Raw genomic sequence first — 17,986 nt, 5'->3', positions numbered from 1 at the left:
CTCCTCTTATGCACTCCATCTGAGTCTCGAGTCCCCTCTTGGAAATCCCCTTCTAAGTCCTGATTTCCCTCTTGGAAATCCTCTGGCCAGCTGTCGAACCGCTCCTCTCCAATCGTCCTTGCAACTACAGCTCGGATCTGGATTTCTTGGCTAGAAATCCATCAAGGTAACGCTTGCCTCTACCTTGGTTCCATCTCCATAGAAACTATTCTGCTTCGACAGAAACATTGCCACCAACTCCTCAAATCACAATCTGCCCACAACTCCCCAAGCCCCAGCAACTGAAGAAACTAAGCCGTTTAGGCTCTACGCAATCCCGGCAAGGGCTGAATCTGGTCCTCTTGCCCACAACGTCGATCCTTCCTGGCTAAGAAAGATGACCGGGCACTGCGTAGGTCTGATTTGCTCCTCTCTGCCTTCGCGCTGACCCTCCTTCTGGCTCAAAAATGATGATGCAGGCTCTGCGTCACTTCTTCTCTTGTTGCTTCTGCTCTGGAAGAACGTTGTCTCTCGAGACAACTGCTATTGCTGCAAATTTCAGATTTTTGTTGGTGCCTTCAGTCCTCCTGTGATCTACAATGCTCTGATACCATGTGAAAATTTCTGAATCTAACACATCATAAATCCCTACTGCTATTTTTGGCTTATTATCTCCTACTTGTTCTTTACATTAACAAGTTATTTAATCATATAAATATCGAAATAAAAACAACAACCTTCACAAATATACAGATCAACAACTGAAATAATTGAGACAACACAAGGGACACCGTTATTTTTGGACAATCGTCCCTAGAAAAACCCAAAGATGGAAAACCAGTGCAGCATATATGAGGGTTTTATTATTATGCAGTTTTCTGAATACAACTAGGGTGCCAGAAGTGGCTCACCCAACAGAGAATGCCCTCGGCAGAAGTACCACTCTTTGGAGACAGATATTCCGGTTGATCAGCAACCGGATGATTGATCCCACAACAACTTCGACAGTTCCTTAGTTGGACAACAAAATCTGCTCTAAGCTTCCTTCCAGAACTGCGTCACCCTCCAGGGACTGCATCACCCTCTACAGCTTTGCGTTTGCCTCTCAACTTCCAGTCTGCCCCACGAAAATTCCTTAGCGTTGCCTCTTCAGCACAACGTCAGCTCTGCTAGCCTCTACGCAACCTTTGCTGCTTCTATGTTAGCCTCTTGGCCCTCTGCGTCACCTGTGTTGGCCTCCTCAACCTCTACATCAGTCGCGCTGCCTTTGCGTCAGCCTCTTAGCCTTCTGTGTCACCTGCGCTGGCCTCCTTAGCCTTTGCATCAATCCTGGCTGCCTCTGCGTCAGCCTTTTGGATCTTTGCAATGTCTCTCCGACACTTTCTCTGCCTCTCTGCTATGTATTCTCGGGCTTCTGCCAAACTGTCCTTCGCTGCAACAGATCACTAGTTCGATTCTCAGCAAACCTTGCCCCAAAAAATCGAATTGATTGATCAACTTGGTGTATCTCCAATTGACCCTCAAGCCTCCTCTTATACTTTTCCTGTTGATGATTCAACGACCGAGATTAAGTCCCTAATTAATGGCTAAGATTAGATCTGGCTTGATCCTCATTATTTAGAACTTTCTCACCCATATTATATTAATACACATTAATATTTTAATTTTCCTAAGTTTAGACTTAGGAACCCCATTAAAAATATTAATTATTTTAATATCCCTCCATCCAGGTGGAATTTCCTCAAAAATTTTCTGGGTTTTGGATATCTCATGTGCCTTAGCCTCTCCACCTATTTTCATGGCTAGAGCACATCCGATGCTACCAAAAATCAACATTAATTTGTATGTGGGGGCTACCTACACTAGGAGAATACGCATTCCCTAGTTCGATTTGCATGGAGGGGAAATTGATGATTAAGTGAGGGACCCACGATGGAGGGAAAATGGAGGGAAAAGTGCTCCACGAAATCTATGTAAGGAAGGCAACTCCCCTCATTTCAACATCTTATCTTTTGACATATTGAACTCAATCTTAGTTGCTCGAGTTGCTTAGTTGGGTTACCGTGTTGTTTAACCCACGACTGTGTCCGAGCGGAGATCTCAACCCTTGCTTCGGTGGACTTCGAGTGCCAGCCCTAGGAGGGATTTATTCTTCATCTCAGTTTGTAGCAGCAGCAGGGGGATGAGTTACAACAATTGTAAGTCAAGTACCAGCAGCAGGGGGACGAGTTTTAGCAATTGTAAGTCAAGTACCAGCAACAGGGGGAGTAACAACATCGCAAGGGTTGCGCAGTCACAGTGTGAGGCACTCTAGGAAGTTGGGGAGATGGGAGAATCCTTTCATCATTTTTAGGAGTATAGAGGGAAGCTACAGACAAGAGGGTCGTCCTACACGCAACTCTCATTTCATCACACGTAGGACTGCATCATCTCCTCCATGACTGCGCAGTCATTGGGGTGAGACTCTTTGGGGAAGCACCATCCGTGGAAGTTTGGAGCTGGGGTGCTCAGAGATCATTTGGAGGGCCATTTGAGGAGGATTGCTAGAGTTGGGAGCGCAGAGATTGACAGGATCAGTCACAGCAACAAAATTCGAAATTGGAGGAGGGCCAAGCTTTAAAGGGTCAATTTTTGAAGGTTGGAACCAAGGGAAACCCTTTCTGGGTTTTTCTAGGTTTTGGGCAAGGATCACACTCCTAATTTTATAGAATTTTCTGGGCAGATATGGGGGGTCAAACATAGGTCCCAACTCAGCCAACAATTAGAGGAGCTAAGGGGAATTTGGGCCAAAAATTCTGAGGTCAACATTTGGCCAATTCCTTCATGGGTTATTCTAGGTATTTGGTGGAGAGGCTGGGGTTAGTTTCCCGAAATTTTCTGAGCACAGGAGGTGGGGTTTCTAGCAGTGTTTTTGCAGCAGACAACACAGTTTCACAAGGGCAACATAGGTTATCATTGTAGCAGTTATTTGTGTCATCCGGGCTTGACATATTATCACCTACCAGGTGCACCACTTCCACATTATTGTACTTTTCTCCTAGATTATAATAAAATGGCTTAGTTGTTGGTTATTGTTGGACTTTTTATGGGTGTGCATTGAATGTTTCTATTTTATGGTGTTGTTTTTATTGTTTGCTTTGCATAGCACTATTTTTCCTAGTTTGAAACACTACAACTACTAGGTCAAGGGGCAACAATGGAGCGATAACCCACTGTCACCTTCGCTAAGGCTCCTTGCTTTTTACAAACTTTCAGCGATGGGAGGAGACTTGGTATGAGGAATCACGGGAATGAATGAATCAAGAGTCAATGAAAGGATGAAGGGTGATTTGCAAGGCCCATTCATAGGAGAGACTCAATAATATGGTTTTTTTTCTTGAAAAGCAAGGTGAAAGGCTCTCTAGGAAAGGCTAAGAGGATTCTCGAGGCTAGGGTTTGGGAATATACTTTGTAAAGATGATTCCTAGACCTAGAAATTTATGGAGAATTGGTCTCTATGTGATCTCCGTGGAATTAGAATTGTAAGGTTGTGGGACAACACGGGACCAAGTGGACCCAGAATTAGGTCAAGTGGAGTTGATCAACCAAGGAGGGGCTTGAACTTATTGTGGAAGGGAAGAGGATCAAAGGACAAATCTTCTTAGAATAAAATGCAATGATCCAAATGAGGACACTAGTCAAATGAAACCTAGGGCAAGAAACGATCCTTGAGCTAGGGTTTGCAATATCTTGAGATCCCACTATTGGAATTTCTTGAAACTCAGAGGTCTTCTAGAGGAAACCCTAGCGCAGTAATGTACAAAAGATCTAAGTATTTTGATGCCCTAGATGACCTATGGAGGCTAGGCCTAGAAGGAGAGAGAGGAGGCAAGAACGATAAGTGTTTAGGTGACCACTAGTGGATGGATTAGTGCCTTTCCTTTGGGAGAGATGGAGTCAAGATGAATTTATGATTTGAGGGACTCTATCCAATCAAGGAGACCTCTAGACAACTTCGCATGGCAATTAGGGCATGAGAGCAACTGTCAGAAGATTTTATACTTCTATATGCAATCACTGATGACTTATCAAGGTATTTTCAATGATAACCTCTAGGAACATTCACCCATTCATACATGACATATGCAATGATGCAATGCTGCAAAAGATCAAAATTGCCACATTTTCACATACGAAAGAAGTAAATTCTAGACTTGTATAGTGAAAATCCCAACAACATTCATGTGACAAAGTAAATAACAAGAATAAGCATGAAAATATTACTTAATTGTACAAATGAGTAATATCCAATCATCATATTATGCCAAGAATGAAGCTCCATGAGAAGAGAATTAGATCCAAACATCAAAATTCATCCATAACATCCAAACTCGTCTTCCAAAAGGGAATGCGAAATTCTTACAAGAGCTAATAACCCAATCCAAGTGATGATGATGAAAATGAATCACCTCATTTGTATTTATACAATCACTAATGAGTTCGATTTGCCTAATTTGGCCTAATTGAGCTCCAAATAATAAAATAATGTTCCATAATAACATCCCTTGGGGACAAGCCCACCAAGATAGCTCAATAACATAATAATAAATCTCTCAAGAGGGTAGAATGATCAATAAAGTGAGTCATTGGGCCTTTGAGGAGGCCTAATGAAGTGCCATGATGTGAGAATGGGCCTCAAACATAGTGGACAAGGGGTTGGCCTGTTGTTTCCAAGCAAATCCCTGTGGTTCCCCCAAGTGGGTGTGAGGGGCACAAGGACATCCTCATGGGTCTCCAAGTGGATCGAAAAGGTCTGTAAACCATCAATAAGGGCTAGGATGGTGTCGTAAGCCCTCATTTGGACCCCGGATCGTCTGCCAAGTGTATGGTGCAAGTGTGCAGTCGGCTGGCCATGGTGAACCATGTGCATCATCCACATCCAAAAGGTGGAATACGAACAATCAATGAGTGGTGTTGGAGATCCGTGAAGTAATCTCTACTATGGTAGAGGCCCATGGCTGTCAATGCTCACCCTACAAATGCCAATGTGGCCCTCTGGAGGGCTAGGACCCCATATAGGGAGACCAAGCCCCAAATGGAGACCCACCTGCAATCTTGCATAAGATCCAGTGCGTCCCCTTGCTCTCCAATACAACAAATCATTAGAATAATCAAGTAAAAGAGCTTACAAGTAATGGAATCAATGGGGCACTTCATGTGGCATTCCCTTCCATAGTGGGCTTTGGCATGTACAAGTGTCTCCAAGCTCAATAGGGAGTTAATCAAGGACCCTATTAGGTGGTTTCGAGTCAATACACATCAGAAATGAGAACTAGCTGAGCCATTTTATTAATGGAATGGAGCTAGTACAATAGTATGGAAATGCACCTGGGCTTTCCTCAAGAGAAAGCTTGACAGAACCCAGGTGTCAAACAATAACCACAATGCTGGAAAGATAACTGCTCCTCTAATGCTCTGCGTTGTCTCCTAGCAACTACACTATTGGCTGGAAAGGAACTGCAAGAAACCCCATCTCCGGTTTACTCAGAAAATGATGAAACTTCAGCGCCATGCTCCTTGGCCAAAACCCACAAAAACCCAGAAAGGGTTTGACTTGAATCCAACCTCCAAAATTCGGCCTCCTCTATGGCCTACGCCCTCCAAATTGCTCCAAAAATATGGCCTACAAGAAATGGCCACGAAATCCTCCTCCAAGCTCGAAAAGGGAAGCAAACACCACTCCAAGTATCTCCTCTAACTTCCATGGAAAAGCTCAGCCTCAAGGCTAATACTCTACCCACCAAGCGAGCTCCCAGTACTGCCTTTGTGCTGGCCCAGGTAGTGCGAAAGTCACACTGCCAAGCAACAAGCTCAACCAGCTCCCAAACTCTCCCAAATGCCGACAATCCTCCCTAACATCCTCTTTGGAAAATCTCACGCAAAAACTCTGCTGCAAGACACCAACAACACACTTGGCCTCCTCTCCACTGCATCCTCTAGTAATATGCTCCACCTGGAAGTGAATGCCATTGCTAGAAATCACAATGAGATCCTCCTTCTGAAGAAATGCAGAAAACCTTCCTAGGGTGGCACTCGAAGTCCCCTGAAGAAAGGGTGAGCTCTTCGCTTGAAGAACTCGTGCTAAACAACTAGTGACTTGGCTAAGAAGCTCGAGCAACCAAGAGAAATCAATATACCCAAAAGGATGATTGAGATGAGGAGAGCTGCCTTCCTTATATAGATTTTATGGAGCACTTTTCCCTCCAATTCATCCTCCATCGTGGGCCCTCACTTAACCAACATCATGCAAAACTTAACCACCTCCATGCAAATCGAACTAGGGAGTGCGTATTTCCCTAGTGAGGGTGGCCCCCATGTGTAACTTAACTACAACACAAATAAATTTTCATAAGTCTATTCTCCTAATAAAAATCGAATGGGGTCCACTAGCTCCAAAATTGGCCCCATAATACAACAATTAATCTTGTTCTAAAATAATTTAGGAACGAACATGACAATGTGGGGGAAAAATGCACTTGGACTCTAGCGCAATTCGAATTGCCTTGGAGGTGAAATCGAATGGCTAGAGAGAGAGGGGCCCACATGGGAAGGAAGGCCCACGAAGTTATAAGGAGTAGGAACTCCCCAACCTAAGGTATCATTTGTGTATCGAACTCATTTGTGTTGCTCGAGTTGCTTAGCCAAGTTACCAGTTTTTTAGCATTGCGTTTTCCAAGTAGGAGACTCAACCTTTCTTTAGGGACCTCGAGTGCCACCCTAGGAAGGCAATTTGTACTACTTTGGAGTATAGATAGAGGAGTTTTATGTTGATTTGTGGTAACATCGGATGTGCTCTAGCCATGAAAATTGGTGGAGAGGCTAAAGCACATAAGGTCTCCAAAACCCAGAAATCGTTTGGAGAAATTCTTCTCGGATGAGGAGATATTAAAGTAATTAATATTTTTAATGGGGTCCTAAGTATAAACTTAGGAAAATTAAAATATTAATGTGTATTAATATAATTTTGGGTTAGAAGGTTCCAAGAGACGAGAATCAAGCCAAATCTAATCTTACTTGTTGATTAGGGACTTAATCTCGGCTGTTGAAGACTCAGCAAGAAAAGTATAAGAGGAGGCTTGGGGGTGAGTTGGAGATACACCAAGTTGATCAATTAGTTTGATTATCTGGAGCGGGGTTTTGCTGAGAGAATTGAGCTAGTGATCTGTTGCAGCGAGGGGCAGTTTGGCATGAGGCCGAGAATACATAGAAGAGAGGCAGAGATAATGCCAGAGAGATAGTGCAGAGCCTGGGAAGGCTGACGCAGAGGCAACTAGGACTTACGCAAACGCTGAGGAGGCTAGCTTGGGTGACGCAGAAGGCTAGAGGGCTGACGCAGAGGCAACTAGGACTTACGCAGAGGCTGAGTAGGCTAGCTTGGGTGACGTAGAAGGCTAGAGGGCTGACGCAGAGGCATCAGTAGCTGTGCAGAGGCTAGTAGAGCTGATGCAAGGCCAAGAGGCAGTGTTGGATATTTTCGTGGGGCAGACTAGAGCGGGTAAGGGTGACGCAGTCCCTAGCTGAGTGACACAGAGCAGTGGAGAAGCTTGGAGCAGCTTTCGCTGTCCAGCTAAGGAGCCGTCGTGGTTGATGTGGGATCAATCATCCGGTGACTAGCCGGAATATCCGTCTCCAAGGAGAGGTACTACTATTGAGGGAATTCTCTATTGGGTGAGCCATTTCTATCACCTTAGTTGTATTCAAAAACTGCATAATAATAAAACCCTCATACCTGTTGCATTGGTTTTCTTGCATTGGATTTTTTTGGGGAGGATTGTCCAAAAATAACGGTGTCCCTTGTGTGTTTGTCTCAGTTATCTCAGTTGTTGATCTGTATATGTGTTAAGGATGCATTTGTGTTTATTTCGATATTTATATTTATAAATAACTTGTTAATGAAAAAGAACAAGTAGGAGAAAATAAACCAGATAATGTAGTAGGGATTTCTGACGTGTCAGAGTTAGAAATTTCAACATTTTACAACTATATCGCTTAGCCTTCGATCCAGTGAGTGCGTACTTCTGGAGCACGCAAGAGGGGAACACGCAGAGGTTGTTTGGAGGTTCGTCTGGGCAACATTTGCCAAAAAAGTCTGGTAGTTGGAGTTTTAGAGGAGGATCAGCCTTTGGGGAGAGTTTTGGACCAGGAGATTGCTGCATTTGGGTAGCTCGATTTATAGTCACTAAGGACTGCGTAGAGGCCATCACTAGGCACACGTGGGAGTTGAAGGAAGAAGCTATAGAGCTGGAGATAGTCGGGAGAAGTGGGGAAAGCCTTAGAGGGAAGCATATCAACATTTGGGGGTGATTTGGAGGGCCTTTCTAGCCAGCGACAGACAGGCCGTACTTCCCAGTGTGAGGAGGAGGATGTGGTACTTGGGGGGTTGAATTCTGGGGGTATGAACTAGGAAAAACCTTTTCCGGGTTTTGGTTGAGGCCCTGGGAGCTGAAGTTGCAACATTTTCTGAGCGCGGAAGGTGGAGTTTCTAGCACATCCTTTCTAGCAAGCAGCGCAGTTTCTGGGGAACGCAGTTCATCTTTGAGTAGCAGTTGTGCAAAACTTGGGCTGTTGTTTACTCACCTGGGTTTTGTCATGCTTTTCCATTGAGACAAGCCCAGGTGCACCATTCCATCACCATTGTACTTGTTCTTAAGAATTAATAATATGGCTCAGATGATTCTTATTTGCAGTGTTTATATGGGTGTTTGTTGATTGTTTCTCATTTCCGGGTGTTGGTTGTTTATTTTCTTTGTATATCATTGTTCATCCTAGTTAGGAACATCACAAGCTCATGTCCCTCTATGTGTTCCCCATGTTGCTAGAGGTGGCTAACGTTGGGGAACTCAGTCGTGGCTCTGGGTGCCTCTGTGTCTCTTAGCACCTCATCTAGCGACGATACCTCATTAATAGATGGCTCCATGGGTGTAGGCTCTATTCTCTCCACCAAGGTGTCAATCGATGCTAACAAAGAGGTCTCCAACAATGGAAACTCCTACGCCACACTGGGTATATCAATGTGCTCCTCACCATCCTGCGTGTCCCAATGCTTAATCTCCTCCTCGGGCTCATGACATCTAAGGCCCAGTCTCCACGAACAAAAGTGCCCCCTAGTCTCACCCTCTAACTGTCGTCGTCCTATCCACTCCCTTTGAGGGGGTCTAATGTCCTTTCAATCGAATCTCTCCATAAGCTTCTGTGTGAACTCCACGTAGGATGTGATGCATGCATGACCCAAAGGTATCAGCCCTTGGTACCACCATTCCATGGCATCTCCATCCAAGTGCAAAGTGGCATGCCTAATGGCCTCCACCTCTCTCATGGGGTTTAGCCGAAAGTATGTGTCTAGTTTCTGCACCCATTTTCTGACAGAACTCCTAGTTGAACCATCAAAATGGGTGAGGGTTAATTTTCCCACCATCTTCTATACACCCTGCTTTGGCTGATCTCCCATGAGTGATGTGAATGGCTTCACCCTCGTGACATGCTTATCTCTAGGGTCTCTACCATAAGGATGAGGATGGTTGTGGCCTAACAACTCACCCTTTTGGGTCATCATTTCCATTATCTTCATATTATACCTGAAGATCTCATCAATGAGTTCCTGTGTACTCCTTATTCCTTGAGCCATGGATTTGTCTGTAGCTCCACCAGTCATTATGTATGCATGCCCAACACCTTAATGATCTTAGGTCATCATTTCCATTATCTTCTGATTACCCCTGAAGATCTCATTAATGAGTTCCTTTGTACTCCTCCCTTGAGCCATGGATTTGTCTATAGTTCCACCAGTCCTTATGCATGCATACCCAACACCTTCATGATCGTGCTAGCTTCCCCATAATTGACCAATATCATGCTCTGGTACCACTGTAATATTCCAAATTAAATTTATAGCAAATAATAGATACATGAACTAAGCTACAACAATAAAATCACAAATACACATGCACAATCAAACACCAAGAAACTGTGCAAATAATTTGGGCCATTTTATTAATTCATATGGATCAATCAAGGACAATAGGATGAGGACCACAGAACTTGGGCTTGCTACTGTAAACATGCTAGACCTAGGTGGAAAGATATTGTCTCATATGATGGAAATGGCCCCAATTGATAGCTCGTACGACCCACATAAATTGTTACTACTAATGAAGTGGAACTGGTGTTTCAGGCCTTTAAACTGCGCAGAAAATTTTGGGAAATTAATTAGAGCCTCCTCACAAGGAACCCAAAATGACCTAGAAAAATCTCACGAAACCAAGTGGTGGACATGGTCCTAGAGTGAACTACGCCCTCCAACAATTTTTGTTGCAGGCTACTAAATGGAACTAGGATATCTGCCCTCAGAAGTTATCAGAAATTCTGCAAAATTAATCCTGGCATCCTCTCACCAAACCCACAAAATTGTAGAAGGGGTTTGGGCTAAATCCACGGACCCCTGGTAACCCTCAACAAGTGCGAATTGCCCAATAACCAGAAAATGCCCCATAATAGTGATATTGCTGAATTAAGTTGACATCCACCACTAGAACTTTCGGCCAACTCTGGCTAAATTCTCCTATGTAACTCCCCTCTTTCTCCTAGTCCAGACTCCCCGCTTTTCCTCTTGCTTTTACCCCTGTGCAACCTCTCTCTTGAAACTCCTGCACACTATCTATTGGGGAGAAATTCATCCACCAAAACTCCCTTCACTTCACCTCCCAAGAATGCTCAAAAACCACCCTCCAAACTAAAGGAATCTCTTGACAAAATCCCAGTCCAAAGCACCCACAAAATTGGTTCCAATAAGCTCCATGAATTTTGCTTCAATGCCCTTGGTAGCACACACCGACTTAAGTGTGTTGTGCAATTAAGCTCCAAGAAAAGCCCTAAATGGACTCCTATCTGCTCTCCTAGGGTGATACTCGAAGTTCACTGAAGGTAGAGTGGAATTCCCGCTCGAGAAATCCTTGTGCTAAACAACACGGGTTGTCTTGGCTTAACAACTCAAGAGAACTAGTGATGAAAGATAAAATGATCCAAGATGTTCCCAGATGAGAGCCTCATTGTTCTATTTATAATTGGTGGCCTCTCTCTCCCTTGTTGGCCCCCACTCTCCACTAGTTCACGTCCTTTCTTTTTCTCTCTCTTGCTCCCCAAGTGCACATCCCTCTTGATCGAATTCTCTCTCTTGTGGCTCCCACTTACCAATGAGTTGTAATCTTGCCTTTTCACCTAGGCTACTCAAGCTAAAATCGTCTCCAAAACTCGAACTACAAAATTGTGTTGTGCTTAGCACCTCCCCAATAAACTTCGTTAATCTCAAATGAAAAATCAAAATTGGGGATATTACAATGGCTTTGTAAGCTTCTAGTAGCCTTGTTTGGTTAGAGGATAGAAATGACAGTGATACACTATGAAAATTAGAGTTGCATCAGGTTGTCATAGAATTTGGTGTTTCACAACAAGTCCAAGCATATAGACATCAAATACCACTTCATCAGAGATTGCGTGCACAGCCAAATTGTTCAACTATAGTATATACCCATAGATGAGCATGTAGCAAAATGAAAGCTTTGGGGAAGGCGAGATTCATCTTCTTCAGAGACAAGTTGGGTGTTATGTAGAACACCTTCCTCGCCAAGAGGGAGTGTTAGTTTATGTAGCTCAAACAGGTGTTCTAGTTTTAGATTGTGTCTATGAGGCTAGGGAACACATTTTCTCCTATACACAAAAAATGTTTCACAAGAAAAGGCCTTGATTAGAAATTCATTAGCCAGTTAATTAATTTTCTAAGTTTAACTTAGGGAAATGGCTTACTTAATCAGTATTAATTGGAGTAAATCGATTTTCCTCTAGAAACTTTTGGAAAAAGTCATGAGAAGGGGTCAAGATGATCTTAGCCATCGATTGAGATTAGATCATGGTTGTTGATTCATCAACGAGAGATTATAAGAGGAAATTGATGGGCACTTGGATAGAAAATCAGTGAGACATTGAGACACAATATTGCAGTGATAGCAAGGGTGCATAGTCAACGCAGGAGCATTAGCAGAGAGACATCAGTAATGTTTGGAGATAGGATGGCTGAAGGATTTTATCATAGCGATTTCCATAGTCTTTTGGGGATTGATTTTTCTGCATAGCGATTTTCCAATGGTGTGAATTGCTCTAGAGAGGGGTGTGAATTACCCTAGCAGGCAAAGTGAATTTCTCTAGGAGGACGAGTTGCAGGAGCAAGGAGAGATTGCAGGAGAGATCAATTTGCACAGGGAGATCAATTTTCCAGCTAAAATTGAATTCCAGTGGAGGCCGAGTTAATTTCCAGCCAATGCGAGTTTGCCCAAGGATGAAGTTGCCAAGGCCGCACATATGGCTAGATTGAGCAAGCCAGAGGGATGCCGAGTTGAATTAGGAGGGCCAAGTTGTATCCAGGAAGCCAAATCAACTAGCATAAGTGATCAAAATATTTTGTCGGAGGTTTGCTAATTTACGGCAAATGATTTTGTAATTTTCTCCATCACAAATTTGTTGAAGAATAATAAAATTACTCACTCGTAGAACTAGTTTTCCCCACATTGGGGTTTTTCCAGGGACATTTGTCCAAAAATATTGGTGTTCATTATTTGTGTGCATGTGTGTGCATTATTTTCTCAGTTCCTATGGTTATTTATTTTTCATTGAAGTTGCAGTTGTGTTTTATTCAGTATTTGCCGCAAATAATTTGCAAAAGACAAATAACCATTTGATAGGAGAATAATAACCAGCTAACTGCAACAATAATTAAAATTTCAGGTGCATGCCTAAGTGTACCTTTATCAAGCTATTTATTGAAACCCTAGATATCAAACACTCATTTCTAGACATTGCTAGTGGTACTCTATTCCTTCCTTAGAGGATTGTGCCATAATCCATAGAATAAGTACCTTGCTTCGCTATTCACAAACATCACCTTGCACTAATCAACTTAGAACATCCTTTAGGTTTTAAATTGGGAAGCCTCCTGTGTGGTGAAATTTCATTAAAGACCAGGAGGTGGAGTGCTAAGGTGACAATGGAAACCACCTCATTGTTGTATCTTAGTTCAGCTCTTTCCTTGTGAGGTCTCTCACAAGGCTTGCTAGATTTTGAGGCAACAAGGACATCAGATATTTTCTAGTCATCAGATTGGATTTTCTCCTCTTGAGTTCTTGAAATTATCTAATGGTGTATTATGTCTTGATAATTTACTATATTAACTTGGGTAAATTTTCCAATACTATATATTCTTGGTGTCGCTTTCTCTTTATGCGTGTGGAGTTATATGATCACAGAACCTGTTATTAAATTCCAATCTCTTGTTCTAACTTGCCTGTTATCTCCTTTCTGTTAGCAGACACTAATACAAGAATTTTATTTGAAATGTGTCAGAATTCTATCAGTTGCTATGGTGTGCTTACACCAAGTTGAATTTGTCTCTGTGTCATCTGCAGTTTATTCTTTTATATTCTTTTATTTCAATCTTGTATGGTTGCATTAATTTTTTTCATCCCTTTTATATCAGCATTTCAATTAATTAAAGAGATTGGGAAATAGTTGCTCAGTCAATTTGAGAAATTTTGAAGCATAACCAAACATTTATTTCAATTCAGCTTGAATTTAGTCATAGTCATGCTTCAACCTTTTCTTTTTTTGAAACCAGTGCCAACAATTAATTTGATATTGCATTGTAAATACTTTGCAGGGAGTGCTTCCAAGGATCAGATATGGACCAGCTCGCTATTGGACAATCTTATTAGTGTTTTGGTTCCTGGTTTTTGGTGTTTGGGCATCAAGCACAAGGAATTTAAAATCAGATTGATCTATTGTTGGTATTGTGTCAGATTTTGTTCAGAGATGGCTCAATTCAGGTGACACAAACCTTATTTGATTTCTTTTCAGAATAGAGAGTATCAATGTGAGTTGACATTGAAGTAACATTTATGGTGACGAAAACCTTAGCAAGTTCAATTATTTTTGTGGTGAGTAAAGCCCTTTTAAATAAATGGATATAATTTTTCCTAGATTTAGGCTTGATGTCTAATATCCATCTGGATTCTGTAAATATTTACTTGAAACCAGAACATTTTCTGTATATATTCCATGTAATGACAACTCCCGTGTTTGGTTCTGCAACGGTATTATTTGTAGAATCTATTCTAGTCTGGAGACCTGTTTTACTATTTGCAGAGTCATTGCTCAGGTGGAAGCAAGTCAAATTTCTTTGTAATCTATTTTCTGTTGGATAAAATTAATTGGAAGCTATGCCTGTATAGCCATAAGATCTGATATAAAATGTTTTACAAAGTTTTATTTGCAAATGAAGTGATGTGCCACTTTGTTAAATTTCAAGGATACTAGACTGGTACTGACTAGCCAACACTGCTTCTCTTGCTTCAAAGAGCGTTTCTTATTTAAGCTCATATACATATATGTGCCTTGTTTTGGATAAATATCTTAATAGATGGTCAAATGTTTCAGGATGTTAGGATTTTATTAAGAGCTCAAGTTATTTTGTATGGGACGTTATGAAATTATGATAAGCTATGGAATTTTGATTGGGATTAAGTTTCTTCCAGTATAACTACATTTTCATTTGATAGTTTCCATAATTTGCTCTTGGTCATTAATGTCTCTTTCCATCTTTATAGGTGATTACGATGTTAGAAGTCTCATTGTTTTCTACATTAGCTCAAGTACTAGGGCATTTGAGTTGTTTGTCTGCAAGGAATTGTCTCCCATGCTAGAGATTGATAGCATCATAAGATGATGATGCTAAGCATTTTGTGAAATGCCCGATGTTATTTCACGGAGAAAAGCTTCAGCCGAGGCAAAATGACAGAAAAGATAATTGGTGTACAAAAATGTCGCTACTCAAATCTGATATGAGGGCATTATAGTAGTCCTTTATTCATTTTTCAGACTACAACTTGAGATATTGAATGGTAGAAGCTTACAATTTGTGTGCGCAGAGGACTGGTTGGCTGAGAAAGGAAGGATTGATCTACACCTCACATTGATCGATTATTTAAGTGTAAGAATAGTGAAATGCGATTGATCTTTTGAAGGAGCACATTTTATGCAGAACCTCTTCTTGGAATCTGCTTGTCTACACTTCTGCTGTGATAATTTCTTATTGCAGAAAATATAATGCAGTTTGAAGGACACCAGATATCATGATTTACTGCAACCAAAGAAACCGGATGAACACGCCACCGAACATTAGCTACAACAAGAAGTTGGAGTTATCTATTAAAACAATGTTAATCACATTTTTAAACTGTTATCATTGAATTTTCCCTAGGCATATTCAATGTTAAGCTTCAGCACATTTGTGAATACATTTTTTGGTTCTAGACTCCTAGATCAGGCAAGTTCTGTTCTCAGGGATTTTCAAATTAACATGAGAGACACCGCGTTCAGTGCTTCTGCGTGAGATTTCAGTTCAGACTTTACTTCTAATTGTATTAGGTGTCCCATGCATGCATGTTACATGCTAAACTTAGAGCATGCATGGTAGAAGAACCAATCTGTCCCATAGGCTATCTTTAGCCTTGTGGATGTTAAAATAATTTCTTCTTCTTCTTGTTTAAAAATGTGCTCCCTGATTTTGAGATTTGTTATTTCTTGAACAGATTTATCTTTAGAAATTTATTATTTTTAGCAACTAGTTGCAGAGTTGAGTACCGATATGAAGGTATTTCAAGAGGCTATTCTTGGTTTTCTGAAGTTGCTATTTGTAAAAAGTTATTTATTCTGGAAAAGCAAGCACATTTATGGATATCCTTTTTAGAGAAGAGCATGATTTTGAATTTTGGCAGTGAACAATGAAAGTTTATTTTTAGGCTTTCAATTTTTAAAATGTGGCATGCGTGGAGGGGGTTAAATGGTGATGGAGAAGAAATTCGGAAATTTCAGTGAATTTTAAAAGTGCAAAATTATGTCAAAATTAGGGCGCCATCACTAAAAATCACAATAGCAAGACACCCCAGTTGAGTAGATATATATTTTTTTTCTATAAAAGCATCTTATCCATTGTGATTTCTTGAGATGTTATCCTTGGTGCTTTTTCTGGAAGTTATTGGGTTTATTTTTGACAGGCGGATTAGATAGCGTGTCTTAAATGTGAGTGGACATTTTCACCTGCAGTGTAGGTTATTTTGACCAAGTAGAGTGGGGCGAGTAGTGTGGTTATATTCCCCTGTGAATGCAAGTTATTTGACCTAGTAGTGCAGGTGTATCAAATTATGTGCAATATATTTAATTTTTGTTGCATAGATTTTGAATATTTTGTTTTGGAAATATGCAACCTTAATCCATAGATCCGAAACAGCTTATAACGGATTTACATAATGTAAATGTTAATTTGGCATCCTAGTATTTATTATTAAATTTATTTGTTGCAATCATTTAATGAAAATGAACAAGTATATTTAGGCAGATTGAAGATGAAAATGAACAAGTATATTTCTGCAGATTGAAGTCTTTTGCAAGGTACAATTGAATATTTTAAACATTAGATCATTAGGGATGCTCCCTTGAGGCTAGTAAGCACCAGCTTAAAGTGAGAGGGCATGTGTAAACTGACATTAGCATTTTTCCTATATATAACATAAGCTATGGCTAAAACTGTAGAAAAAAAGGATTAAAGGAAGCATTCATCATGTGAATGTGAGACAACTGAATTTTACTTTTTTGGCTCCATTGAAATTTACTTTTTGGCTCATGAGAGAAGGTGAACATGAAAATTATCTTGTGATAATGACAATGATAATAGTGAAAAGGAAGTGGGATTGGCCTATAGATTATTGTTTGGTAACTCTTAAGTGTTAAAGTTTCAGTAATGAGTTGTTTGCATTTTTTCCCTGTATTAAACCTTATTTGTAAACCATGAGAAATGTCAGTTTTTGTAGTGTTAAACATGAGTTTTTGTAGTGTTAAACATGAGAGTTAGGGAAGAATGGAAATTTTGCAAGTTAATTTATGTTTTTATATGAAATATTAAAATTGAATTACGTCTCAATGGTATATTTATGTTTTGAATATGATCTTTAGCATCACCAAAACACAAGGTATGCATAATAATATTTATGTTCAATAAATATTTATTGGATGGGTAGAAGTTGCAACGTTGTATTAATTACCAATGGACATATCTACATCGAAGCGTAAACATAGGAATCATTGTACATAATTAGGCTGAGACACATATTTTTCAGCCTAGTATGAGGGTGATGTGTGATTCCATCCGTACTGAACATGGAGTTGGCACATCTCTTTTGAAATAAAAATAAAATATAATCTAAATAAAAAAAAATGGCTATAATAAAAAGAAAAAATAAATAAACATTTGAAGTGGAAGCTTTTGTGAGTAGATTTATTCAGAGATTTGTCTTCTAGATCCATCCCATAAATCATTTAAATTGTTGATGCATTTCGAATCAGCTAATGTGGTTTATCCTCAGGACCACATTAGCTGGTTCTAAATGTGTCAACAATTTAAATGATTTATGTGATGGATCCGAAGACAGATTTCCGAACGAATAAACATGTTTGGTGTGTAGGAGATGTGGTAAAATTATTTCATTATCACTTCACCATAAATAAAATATTTTGATATCCATGTGAACGTAATTTTATATTAATTTTAGAGAGACAAAGTAATTAAAAATAAAATAAAAAATCTTATATAGCCATGAATCTAGGAAATGTCTAGGGATAAAAAATTTGGAGGTGCAAACTTCTTTTCCAAGATTTACACTCTAAAAGAGGTTTGCAGCTCAAGAGCATTTGATCTATCTTGACACTTACTAGATTCGTGGTTAAGATGGATCTATATTGGTTTCTTTGGATTGTAATGAAGATTTGGGTTTGAGAGAAAGTAGTATCACCTAGGATTACTTATTTTAGAGGATAATTCCCTCGAGTCTCAAGAGTTCAATAGATTAAAAGCCATTTCGAGAAATAAATT

General features: G+C 40.4%; 1 protein-coding gene across 6 annotated transcripts in view; it reads left to right on the top strand.

The window, feature by feature from the left end:
- Positions 1 to 14,297, top strand: part of LOC149158149 (uncharacterized) — a 167,471-nt gene extending 153,174 nt beyond the window's left edge. For 5 of the 6 annotated variants that reach the window (XM_089436144.1, XM_089436142.1, XM_089436145.1 and 2 more), the window contains one exon: positions 13,721 to 14,297. In XM_089436144.1, the coding sequence (XP_089292270.1) occupies positions 13,721 to 13,837 (117 nt within the window). In that variant the 3' untranslated portion in view covers positions 13,838 to 14,297. The remainder of the gene's footprint in view (positions 1 to 13,720) is intronic. The other variant, XR_016261661.1, reaches the window with a different exon arrangement.
- Positions 14,298 to 17,986: the final 3,689 nt, after the last annotated feature.

The sequence above is a fragment of the Pinus tabuliformis genome, chromosome 5_2 (assembly GCF_031772625.1).
Source record: "Pinus tabuliformis cultivar Carrire ecotype Pingquan chromosome 5_2, CPIR1, whole genome shotgun sequence".
Classification (NCBI taxonomy): Eukaryota; Viridiplantae; Streptophyta; class Pinopsida; order Pinales; family Pinaceae; genus Pinus; species Pinus tabuliformis.
This window is presented reverse-complemented; position numbering and strand designations above follow the sequence as displayed.